The sequence below is a fragment of the Rhea pennata genome, chromosome 6, assembly GCF_028389875.1.
Source record: "Rhea pennata isolate bPtePen1 chromosome 6, bPtePen1.pri, whole genome shotgun sequence".
NCBI classification, from domain to species: domain Eukaryota; kingdom Metazoa; phylum Chordata; class Aves; order Rheiformes; family Rheidae; genus Rhea; species Rhea pennata.
Window position 1 is genome coordinate 28,671,224 of NC_084668.1, and position 12,183 is coordinate 28,683,406.

General features: G+C 37.6%; 1 protein-coding gene across 2 annotated transcripts in view; it reads left to right on the forward strand.

The window, feature by feature from the left end:
* Positions 1 to 12,183, forward strand: part of ITGAV (integrin subunit alpha V) — a 60,585-nt gene that overhangs the window by 12,499 nt on the left and 35,903 nt on the right. For both annotated transcript variants that reach the window (XM_062579348.1, XM_062579347.1), the window contains exon 2: positions 3,284 to 3,411. In XM_062579348.1, the coding sequence (XP_062435332.1) occupies positions 3,284 to 3,411 (128 nt within the window). The remainder of the gene's footprint in view (positions 1 to 3,283; positions 3,412 to 12,183) is intronic.

Here is a 12,183-nt window from a genome sequence, read left to right on the forward strand (position 1 = left end):
TTGTTGTTTTCTTTCTTTTAAGCTTGCAAACTTTTCAACCAATTCTCTAGCTGTTAAGCAAGACTTTTCGCAGTGCATCATCCAGCCCTGGTCGTGTTTGTTTTTTTCCTTTTTGCCTACGATGTTAGAGATCATCCTGCCTTAGCTTGTATGTGTTGCAACATCTTCCTCTGCCAGCTCAATCCTGTAAATCTTGTTGCTTAAAAAAAAAAAAAAAAAAAAAAAAAAAAAAAAAAAAAGTTTTTTCTTCTTGCTTTATTTTCAATTCAGTACATGTGCCTGCAGAGTTACAGGAGACTGGTAAATGCAGTAAATTTTCTTCCTTGATTTCTTTAGGGAAGTGTGTGACCTAGCTGTCATTGAAATCGCTGACTGGAATCTTTCCGCTATTTTACTTAAAGCTATTGATCTCGGAGAGCATGTTTGTAAAAGTAAAACGGGACTTTTTGTAACTTTGAACGCCACCTTTTTTCAGACTGCCTGAGACAGAAGTTTTCACCGGTGTTTTCAAGGGCGTTTCGTCTTAAAGTAGCTGTGCAGCTTTTACAGGAGCTGGCTCTTGGTGGTAAATACTAAGTTTGTGCATATAGCGATTGATCTTTTGCCTACTAAAGTAAACAGAAATACCTGTATGAACCAACCTCCAGGCACAGGCCCGTGATTCTGCCCGAATTACGGAAAAGACAACGGGTACAAAATGCACAGCCTGGGACACCTGAAACTTTCCTAAGCTCTGTTGAATTGAAAGAGGTAGTGGTGAACGGCAAGCTAAGTGAGGTCTACAGTTAAAAATTTTGCAGAAGCCTTGAGTGAACTGCTTTGCAGCATGGTTACAAAAGGTGTTTAATAAATTCAGTCTTGTTACATGGCTTCTGACAAACCTAAAATGTGAGTTACTTAATTCCCACACCTTTGCTGTTGCTTTGAAGAATGTTGGTTTATCTCCTGTTCTTTTCTTGACATAGTTAAAGAACAGTAGCGATAAAGTTTAGTCCAGCTACAGCTATCTGCATTGATTAGCCTTACAACAAATGAGTGTTAATAGTGCATGGAAGCTCAGGCTTCTGTTGCAACCTGCTGGATACCAAAATAAAGGGTATTTAGAAGTCCAATATGAAGGAACTTTTCTGGGAGTCAAGATGGTAGGATTGCATCAGTAGCATAGTGTCTGGCAGAAGACACAGCTGTGAAACTACATGATTGAGCATGACTTTATAAAAGCTAAAAAACATCTTTCATGTGTGCTATGGTTTAAAAGAATTGCATTTGACAATCTGTCTTTCTAGTACAGCAGGATATGTAAATACCTGATTTTCTTCATTGGCACACAGTGAAGTACTGGTGAATGATTCTTCCTGTAAGCGCACCCATATAGCTAAAACTGCCGAGGATGCAAATATGTTCCTGGCCTTGGGCGCAGTGTATTGGGCAGCTCGCTATATTTTGTAGGGGGTAAACAGTATCAAAACGTAATTTCCATAGTCCCCTGATTTTCCCTCTGTTCCCCTTCCCCAAAGTGCCCAGACCAGACACTTCTTTGTCTATAATGAGTGTCTTTGTCTAATATTTCTGGTAATATACAAACCCCATGCCAAAATCTACATACGTCATTTTTTTCTCTCTCCTCCCTCTAACTTGGGAAAGAAGTGACTAAGTCTTTGTGGAGTCCCATAATGATTCTTTTTATTGTCTTAATCTTCACAAAGATTATCTTAAGATACATTTAAAATACATGATTAGGAATGATTTCTTTTTTGTTTGGGGGATTTTTTTTTTAATATACAATGATACAAATATTCAGTAATATAAGGTAAACTGGAAGGCAAGTCACCACTGGTTTGATAGGTTTTACTTGCAGCAATTAATGTGTTTCTTTCCTTGGCATTATGTATATATATTTAAATATTTCTGTTATAACCAGAGAGAACATTTTAACTAAGTTGATAATGACGTTTCAGATTCTTGTTTTTGGAATCTAGATAGTTTATGAATGGCAACTTAGAGGAGCAAATTATTACCAAGTAGCTGAAACTTTCTACCATGATCTAGAAAATTTTTAAGATTCTGCACGTTCAAAAGAACTGAAAATTATTAAGCTATATAGGTTTTCATACCAGTTGTGCTTTGGTGAGGTACTCCTTTTTTGTATCGGATATTTACATACTAGGAAGTAAAACTGTAGCTCTATCGAAATCAAGTCTGGGTGGCAGCTATTAAAACATAGAGGAAGTCTGATGAGTCTGGATCTGTCTAACTGTAACCATTTCCTCCAACCAGTTTTGCAGCTCCTTCACCTAAGCCAGTTTCAAAATTAGGTGACCATAGTATCTGATACAGGATGGTAAGAGTTACTTTCACAAGCTGAGGTCACTCTTCTCTCAGTCTAAGTGGAAACAATAGAGCAGATTCTGATAAATGTTTGGTTTTACGTCTCTACTGTATTTCTAATCAGCTTCTTAAGGAAAATGCTGAGTGGCCAAGTGCCTCTGTTAGAGGCGTCAGAGTTCCTGGAAGTTGTTGTTAATCTTGTTCTGTTTTTTATTCAGCCTCTTTCTTCTTTTGTAACTTCTGAATTCTGCAATCTGCAGAAGCATAATCTCGGAGCCATTCTTGTTCAGAGGCACTTAAGAACGTACTTGCATAAACAGAAATTTATAGAAGTGTAACAGGTTTTAATAAGGAAATGATTGCTATGTAAGGAAATTCTAAAAAGACTGATTAATGCACAAACCACCGGTTGACAGGAACTTGGGTTCTTGGAGATCTTTTTAAAAATAATATTTACTAGTACTAGGCTGACTCACCGTTTCTTAATATCTTCTGAGCTCAAAAGCACTGCTATTTTGTGTTTCATGAATTGTTCTCACTTACAAAATTAACCAGAAATGATGGCAGGCAATAACTTTCTTTAATCATAGAGGTACCTGATTTCCTGTTTTGCCACAAACATATATATCTTTCAGAGGAAAAAAGAAAATAAAAGGTGTTTGTTTATTTTTAAATATCTTTTGAAGAATGTCAGAATAATTTTAATTAAATCTCTGTTTATCTTCTTTTCTCGTTCCCTTATTTCTGGTCAATATTTTATTTTGCCTTCTTTTGCTTAAAGAGAGGAGTGACCCAAAATGTAAAATCTAATATGAATTTTTCTGAAATTCAGAGTAATTTTAATTAAATTTGTGTTTCATGAGTAAGAGCTTTGCTTTCTTTACTGTACAAATGCATAAAATAGTAATGTCTGTGTGTTAGATTTTGACACTTTTGTTTTCTCTTTTTACTGCAGGGTATTTCTTCTTGTGGGAGCTCCAAAAGCAAACACTACCCAGCACAACATTGTAGAAGGAGGCCAAGTGCTCAAATGTAACTGGAATTCAAACAGAAACTGCCAGCCAGTTGTGTTTGACTCCACAGGTAATGTGTAGTTCCTCAAATGGGGAAAGGAGGGTTTCTCTGCTGTATAGCTGGTGTGACAGTGCAGAAGGGATGGAGGTTCACAGGGGGTTTGTTCGTTGCTGATTTGAACACAGTAGCCTCTTTTGCACTGGCAGCTAGTCAAGGCTTGGCGGTATTTTTTGTATTTGTTTTTCTTATTTTTCCCCCCTCCTCTTTTAGAGTTTCATTGTCCTTGGTAGATGCTGAAAGCCTAAGTGAGAAATGTAACCTGAAACTCTCACAATATAAACCTCAAACTGGGACTTTTTTTTCACATGTAGTTTTTATAATATTTGTGGCATTTATGACAGGAGCACTCAGGATGCTTTAAGTCAGAGACTAACAATTTCTAAAGTACTATAAAGCTAAGCAAAAATGATGCTGATGTTAATCATTTCACTCAGTCTTCATGTTCTGGTACACAGAGTGATTTTCACAAGCTGTAGCAGGTCATATGAGTACTCTGCATGTGCTTTTCTACTTGAGCCATTCAGTGGTGAATCCTGTTTTCCACAGCTTGTTTTGGGCCAGTGGAAAAACCTTTGCATGTCATGGGAGTGGATTAGCAAGACCCATATGGTGTGGTAGAGGAAACACCTGTGCTCTAAGGTCTAGTTGGTTACAATCCATTCCTGCCTTTGCTGGTATTTTGACTTGGCAGCCTAAAGACTGTCATGTTTATTCAGCCTTTGCAAATCATAGTAAAATACAGTGGAGAAGCTCCTCTTCCATTTCTGTTGTCAAGGTAGACCACAAAATATTGCTGATACTCAGATTTTTCAAGTCTGCAGGTTTTTCTGAAAATTGTTCAGTTATCAGTTCTCTTGCCAAAAAAAAAAAAAGTGAGGTACATAATAATACATATAAAGCCTATGATGCATATAAAACTTGTTTCTTTATTTCAGTCCATGGGAATTTTCTGACAGATAAAGATCTCTAGTAAGCTGTAAAAGTGTGACATTTTGTCTGCATGAGTGTTAGACAGCAAATTTTTTTTCTTTTTCTTTCTCTTTTTTTTTCTTCTTGGGCTTAATGTTTATTGGAATACAAATGTGTGAAAAAAGGAACAAACAAGATGTTCTCTAATTAATGTCAACCATCAATGTAACAGCCAAAAAACTTCTGCCCGAGAAGAAGAGCCTCCTGGGTACCAGATAAAAGGAGGTATACAACTTCAAATGAGAATTACAAAGCATTTATGTATTTGTGCTGTGAGTGTTTGCAATAGGTTTTTCCATGTACTAGGCAGAGTAAATAGAAGCAAAGGCCACGCTGCTGAGCTTAAGGTATATGCTACAAGCAGTATTTGGCTTATAATATTATCTTGAAGTAATGGGCACGTGAACTGCTTGAAATTTAGCGGTAGTAAAAATAGCAGGTCATAATGGCTTAAGATTTCTTCCAGGCATACTTTAACTAATTGCAGCTCTGTTGCAATGAATTGGGAAATAATTATTTGTCTATTGTTCTGTGGGTGAAAAGGGGCATTGTATTCCAGCATAATAAAATAATCAATGCACTGAACAAAGTAAAGTCTCTTTTTCTGTTTGTGTAATACAATGGCTGATTCCCTACATTACGATGACAATGCTTTCCTGCCAATGCAGTTTAACCTCCCCTTGCACCTTAATGTAGCAGGGAACTAGGAAATACTTGTGATTCCCTTCATAGGGAATAACTATCAGATGATTGAGTAGGGGAGAGGCTTTGATGCTGTGCGGTGAATGCTGCAAGGGAGCAGAAGAAAGAGTGTATCTTGTTCTAGCTGCGTAAGTTTTTGTGGTTATGTCACAAATACATATGAGACTAGGGTATTAGAGAGGTCAAACAAGGGCCCCTTCTTAGGCCTGGGGTTAGCAAAGGCTCCTGATCACAGACGTAGCTGGCTCGGTTTGGCAGTCGGTTGTTCAAGAACTCTTTCCTGCTATTCGTATCTGGTTGGCAAAGCAAGACATAAACCCCTGTGCAAGGGAAGACAGGCCAAACGTGCTGTCCTGTGAGTCTCAGCCCCCAGAACTGATCTCACTGGCTATGCAGTGCTAGGAGATAAAGATTAAACTGAAATGAATACTTCCTCTAAAGAGAAGAAGAATAGATGCTTTACTGAACAGTAGACATAGTTATGTATGCTAACGACTTCCTAGTGCTACTGGGATGCAGACCAGTATGTGGTTATGCTTTCCCATTTTAGAGGCAGTCTTTTAAGTATGGCAATGAATATAAAGAAATATTTAAAATAAACACTTTTTTTTTAATTACCATTGGTTTTGAAAACCCAGAACCAGTTTCTCAAAAGCAATTAGTCTTTTCCAAAAGGGGATTCAATCATTGTTCCTACCACAGAAGTAAACCCCCCCCTTATTTATTTATTTATTTTTTAGTTAGATGGTTGGGATTTTCTTTGATCTTCTGTAACTACTTCTTTTAAGCCTTCTACTTCTCAAGCTTTTATTTTATTATTTTCCTTCTGTTTTTCTTTTGTTTTCTTCTTAAACATATTTGTGGTTTTAGTTAATTTTTTCTCTAACCTCCTGGATCCTTTTCTCTTCCATTAAAAAGGCCACACAGAGCTCAGCTGCTCCTCAGTGGCTGTATAGAATTGGATTTTGTTTTCTGACGCTTGCTGCTGGCTTGGGTACCTTACTTGCACAAGAGCTTGGCTGTTGACGTGAGAGAAATGCAACAGCTATTAGGTAGCCAAAGAGAGAAGGTGCGTGCTGCTTCATGTTAATTTTTGGAGGAGGGTTTTTTGAAGTACTCACTCCCGTTGATATTCCCCAGTTCCTGCTGAAGAAAGCAGTAAATTACAAAGCTGATAATCCCTGCTCGTACGAAATTTACTACTTTGTTTCCTCCTTTCTGCCCATAGCAGTTCAGTTCAATCAGGAAAGGAGCTCGGCACCTCACAAATAAGAGTCTGTTCGCGGACCTCTTGCACCTCTCAAGGTGGTTGGTTTTGTAAAGCAAGTTAATGTTTTCTTGCCAATTTGCAGCACTCCAAGCCACACTACATATACTTCCTTGATACAATTGTTGGTATTTAGCTTCTTAGTGAAGGCAGCATGTCAGCAAACCTCCTTTTTGGCTTTGTCAGAGAAGCCAGAGAATTCCTCTAGAATTCCTTTAACACACAGCTATAACAATCTATGTATATATTTTTTCCCTTAGCCTGTTTAAAAAGAAAAAAAAAAAAGCCCCATAACCTCATTGAAGTGTATGTTATAACTGTCAAACTTCTATCCAGAAAAAAATACTTGTTCACTGTTCCTACACAGGTCACTTTCTCATTTGAAATGCCAATATATTTGTGAATGGGAGGGAGGATCTCCCCTTTTCCTAGGACTCCTTCATTCCCCAGCAAAATGGTTACTTCATGTAAAATATTAGACATTAGAGAACATCCTGTGTGTGCATCTGTGTGCATGTGTTTCTGTTTATTATACTAATTGCTCTTGACATTCTGGTATACATGGTGGCTTTGGAAGGCAAAATGTTTATATCACACATTAACACTTCCCAAATGTAAAGATGCTTCTCTGTGGGGCTTCTGAGCATTTTAGCATTGACATCAGTTGGCTTTGATTTGACATAGTTATGACTATGTGAAAATTGCATAACAAACATGTGGTAGAAAATGCCCTAAAGTTCAGGGGTGCATATAGCTGTGCTGGTCGTGCCTGTGCATACAACGTTTCAGGGAATTTTGGGGAAAAAAAATGCCAAGCATTTTAGACTGATTTTTTTTTCCTGTTAGGAGCACATAAAGGTTAAAGCTGCAAAGAAGCCAACCACCCAAGCAGCATTTCCTCCCATGCACAATTTTGTTGATCCTGTGTTAAGATTGCAAAATTAAAAGACAATGTAGTGCTTGTTTCTGTAACTCTAAATGGTTTTGCTGCAAAGCTAGTGATAGAAATAGAGCTGACTTCTTTTTTAAAAAAGTGCTTTATAAGTGCTAAACATTTTTCCCCTTATTTCTGTTTGTTATTTCTTTCTGTTTGTTTTATTTCTGTTAAGTCAGTAGCTAAATCTGCTACATCATGAAATTGAAGTTCCTAGTATTCATATTTTTTATATACTCTGGTTTCTTACTACATTTGCCAAACACTAGCACAATTTCAATTGAATTGGCATTTAAAATATTTGGGAATTTTTTCCTATGTCCCTGTTAAAGTTAAGAGTTTAAGAATGTGTAGGTGTGTGTACTTCTTCAGGACGAGCACCAGGGGAATATTTACATTCAAGATAGAATATTCTTCAGAATTTTCATAAACATATGACAATGGCATAAACAATATTATGATTATATTATTTTATGTCGTAAACACATTAGTAAATCTGTTCCTTTGCAAGGTGTTCTAAATTTCCCATTCAAAAAAAGCAAAGCTGAGAGATAAAGCTGGGTAAATCTTGGCCTGTTCTTATCCCTTCTCCATGCAAGATAGTTTTGTGGCTGAAACTGTAGAGGTTTGTTTATTTATTTTAACCCATAGTGATAAGGGAACTCTGAATTTTAAACAAAAAAAAAAAAAAATTTTAAAAAACAACACTTTTTAAGGCAAACTGTAAGAACAATTTTCCCCATCTGCTCTCCCAGATTCTTTATTTTTTTCTATCTCCATTACACTCTGCTAAGGTGCTAAAAAGTGCCATCATTTGAATATGTTTTGCAGGATCTCCTCCAGTCAGTTTTGTAGGAAGGCCAGATTAGTACTAGGGCTCACAGGGATGATTCCTCCCTTGAAAAACTTACAGTAGGAGGTTGGCTTCAGTTGCTTTTTTTGCTTAGCAGCTTCTTCCAGGAAAAATGTATTTCTTATGAGCAAGCTATAAAACAAATGAACTTAATATAAAAGCCTATTTTCTGTTCCCAATCATTTGGGACCAGTAATACTTATTTTAACAACAGCTGTTCTCCCTCCCCTTTTCTCCCTCCATGGTCTTCAAGGATTAGTACAGCAAAGCTTGCTTCCACCCATTACTGAGAAGGTATTTCCATAGTCTTGCTCAGGGAATAGATTCTTGAAAAGTTAAAGGGTTTTCTATGAGATGTATTTATTTTCTACAGTTATCCTTTCCTGTGTATAAAATTGAATGTGGCTTTTCTTTGCAAGAAGAGGATCGAAAGCATATTGAACTAGACAACAACAGAAACAGTGGTGAGCAGAAAGGTAGTTTGTATGTGTTCTATAGCAAAATCAGCAAGTCACCTTTGCTTTACTTATTTTACAATTTGATATACATAGAGAAGCAGATGCAGTGAGCTGAGCTAACTGTCACATCTAGATAAATACCTCTGTCATTTGGCTGTGGAGTTTGAGTGGGAGTACTCTGAATTTTCATTCTGACAAGCATACAGAAATTCTTCAGGGACCCATGTAACCACTTGGAGTTAATAAGGCTGGACATGTTTGAACAATATGTAGTAAATTAATGTAAATCAAATGACTTTCCTATGTGCTTGTTTTCCAAAAGGAAAGAATCTTCTTCATAATACTGTTTCGCTTTTCTTCTCTGGTGCCCAACTCTTCATCAGTCAAGAATACGGGGAGGTGGGTGGCGAGAAGCGGTGTTCTTCATGCTCGCGTAGCTTTTCATAAAAGCGTAACAAAGTGGTTTGTGACGATAACATTCCTCTTGCACGTTGCAGCTTTTCTTGTAAAAAGCTGCTAGTTTTTGAATTAAAGCTTGAATTGGGAAATATGCCTGCTGCACTGCAGAATGCTTGAAAGACAGCTCTTTGTGGCCGTGTCCACCAGTGCAGTTTTGAGACACTGTTTACAGAGCTTCTGCATTTAGAATAATCTGACAGAGTGCAGGCAGTTCTATGAACTGTTACAAAATATGCTCATAAAACAACTTTGAACTTGTATGCTAATGAATTGCAGATTTCTTGAGAAGATTCTGCTTTTTAGCACAGAAAGATCTGGTTGCTCAAACAACGTGTTGTTCAGCTCTTCCGTTATACGTAGCGCCACACATGGGCGCGCTGCTAAGTTTTCATTCCTTCTTTTGGTGAAAGACTTTCCCTACTGCTTTTATTTTCTATATCTTACCTCAAAATTGAAGATTGGATACTCCTTACAGAAACTGTTGAATTCTAAAAATTAAGAGCATTTCAGATATTGAAGTCCTTTTCAGCTGTGTGTGTGTGTGTTTTCATTGCCTCAGAAAAAGAATTTAATATAGCCTCTGACTGGATAAAGTTTTATCACTTTAACAGTTAGTTTTACTGTCCCCTCTCCCTACATCTTCCCTTGTGTTTTGCCACAGCAGAGTCATTTTAAACAAGTTATTCTTAATTATTTTTGGCTGAAAGTCCTTTGAGGCTGATTATTTTGATCTGTGCTAAGAGCAGGGGGAGGTAATGATAAGGAAAATACTACTAAAAATTCCTGTTTCCCTGCTGTGAATTCTTCTTCATATTTCCCGGATTTCTTCTGTTCCCAAGTGGGTGACTGTAGACAATAGGAGGCTTTGTTTGGAAGCCTGAACCACCAGTCTGGCATGGCTCTATCTATCTGTGACCCATTTAGTCTGAAGCGGGTATTTTAACCGCTTTGTGGAGCTTTATTCTGTGGCGTATCCCAGTTTAAGATCTGTGTATGTTGGGAAGTCATGGCTGCAGTGAGTGTCAGGAACCTCAGTTTACATTTTGATCATTTGTACAAACAAGTCAGTTCACAACTCCATCTTTTCCACCTATGGAATAGGGAGACAGAGAAGTCTCGGGTAGGTTGATAGTTTGTGAGCATAATTTGCTGTTACAAAGTACTGCTTTATTTTTACCTGATTACTTTATTGGTATTGCAGATGGTTAGGAGATTTTGATCTCAAAGACTGTTGATTTCATCAGCAACAGAGCAATAACTCTTATGAAGACTATTCATTCATTAGTAGTTGGAGGAAGCAATTTTTATCTCACTAAATCTAGTGTTACATCAGTGCAGTTACACCAGCACAACATTGGTGGTTACCATGTTGTGCTGGTATAAGTGAAATCTGTGTTGGGCTCTGGCTACTGCTCTGAATCCAGAAGAGGGAGGCATGAAGTCTAAAACTTCCTTCACATGTTGTTATAGCTGACAGTGGAAAAATCCTCATGCTTTTGTGATTAGGTAGGCTCCTGAATGAGTACTGTTGGCTGTGCGTGCAGCTGGATCTCAATGGTGTGACTAGCTGGAACAGAAGGTCCTTTGCTTACATTAGGCAAAGGGAGAGGACGCAGTTGCTCCCACACAGTGCGGAGGATGTTGCAGGAGTCCTGCCCCGGAAGGAGGAAGGGGAGTAGGCGGGGAGCTCTGTAGTCCTGTTTATCTCGGGGTCCTTATCTGAACGCTGTTGCTAAACCAATATGAGGCATCGGCTGCCTCACAGCATGGGGACTTTCAAGTAAAGATAAATTTGTACTCATTCTTGGCTCATTAGCTAAGGTTGAAATCTCTGATTTTAAATGGAGAACAAATAGCTTTATACCATGTAAAATTCTGGTTGATGAAAATAGCGTTCTTACGTATTTTATACGGTGGTCTTTCTTTTGGTTAGCTGCATTGAATTTCCATTTACTTAGGACTGGGATCATCATTTTAATCAAACTGGCATAGTTACAAAGAAGTTTATTTTGCTGGGGGCTTTGTGCATTAGGTGAGTATTTAAATTTTACAGCTTCTCAAGTGTTCCTAGTACAATGACACTGGACCAGGCTGCATCAGTTCACTTGTGATTATCTCAGTTCAGTCCAGATCAGGGCAGGTGTTTATAGTCCTATCTCCTCATTACCATACAAACAGCAAGGATTTTGCTTCCCAGCAGGCTGCGCATTACAGGCGCCAACTTGCCTCACTTACCCAGCTGCAGTCACTTAATAATAACACCGTTATTATATAACTGATAACATTTACATAGGGCAAAGGACCAAAGGTGAGCCAGAAGAAATTCAGAAATGTGCCTTCCCTCCCTGAAAATATTTTTGATCTTTTTATTAGTATTTGGAAGATGACTTACACTTTTTTCTCTGATTCTTCAGATTCGATATATAAATTGAAATCCTATTTAATACAATAAAATGGCCGTATTCCATTGGTCCAGGAGTAACAATGCACCTATATAATAGGATTTTTTTATTTTTTAATAAAACAGTTCTGCTTTTTACTTCAGAACCCCATCACCCCACCTGGAGAGTATGCTGCAAGGCTCAGCAGTGTTGAGTTGGCATGTCAGCCCTTTTTCCCTAAAGGAAGAGTCATGTGAAATAATCATGTGATTTCTAGTACAATGAGAAGGAGCGAAGGAAAAACCACAGCATAAGCTTTCTTTACAGATATAAATAATACCCTATGGTCAAATGACACAATCCTGGAACTAATGACCCATCAACTAGAAGTCCCGATAGTGGCTGCATTTTAATCTGACAAATAGCTTTGTAGAAGAACTTGGAATATTTTCTTTAATAAAGCTAGTCAGAACCTAATTTGTATTATCTAAATATATTTGATTGCCTGTTTAAAGTGTAGAGCATTGGTTTGAAGACATTTATTAGGTTTTCTTGAGATGTTTCATGGATTCAGAAATCCATGAAAAATAGCAGTAGCTGTAAGAGCTGTTATAGCAATGAGATTGGCTGTATTATATCAAAACGTTGGGTTTGATTTATAAAGCCTTGTATCTTTTAATCTTGCCTGTATTAGTTTCCTTCATTTAGTTTAGATACTGTTTTTAGAAGGTATTGGGGGGTGAGGAGGGTTTACTGCT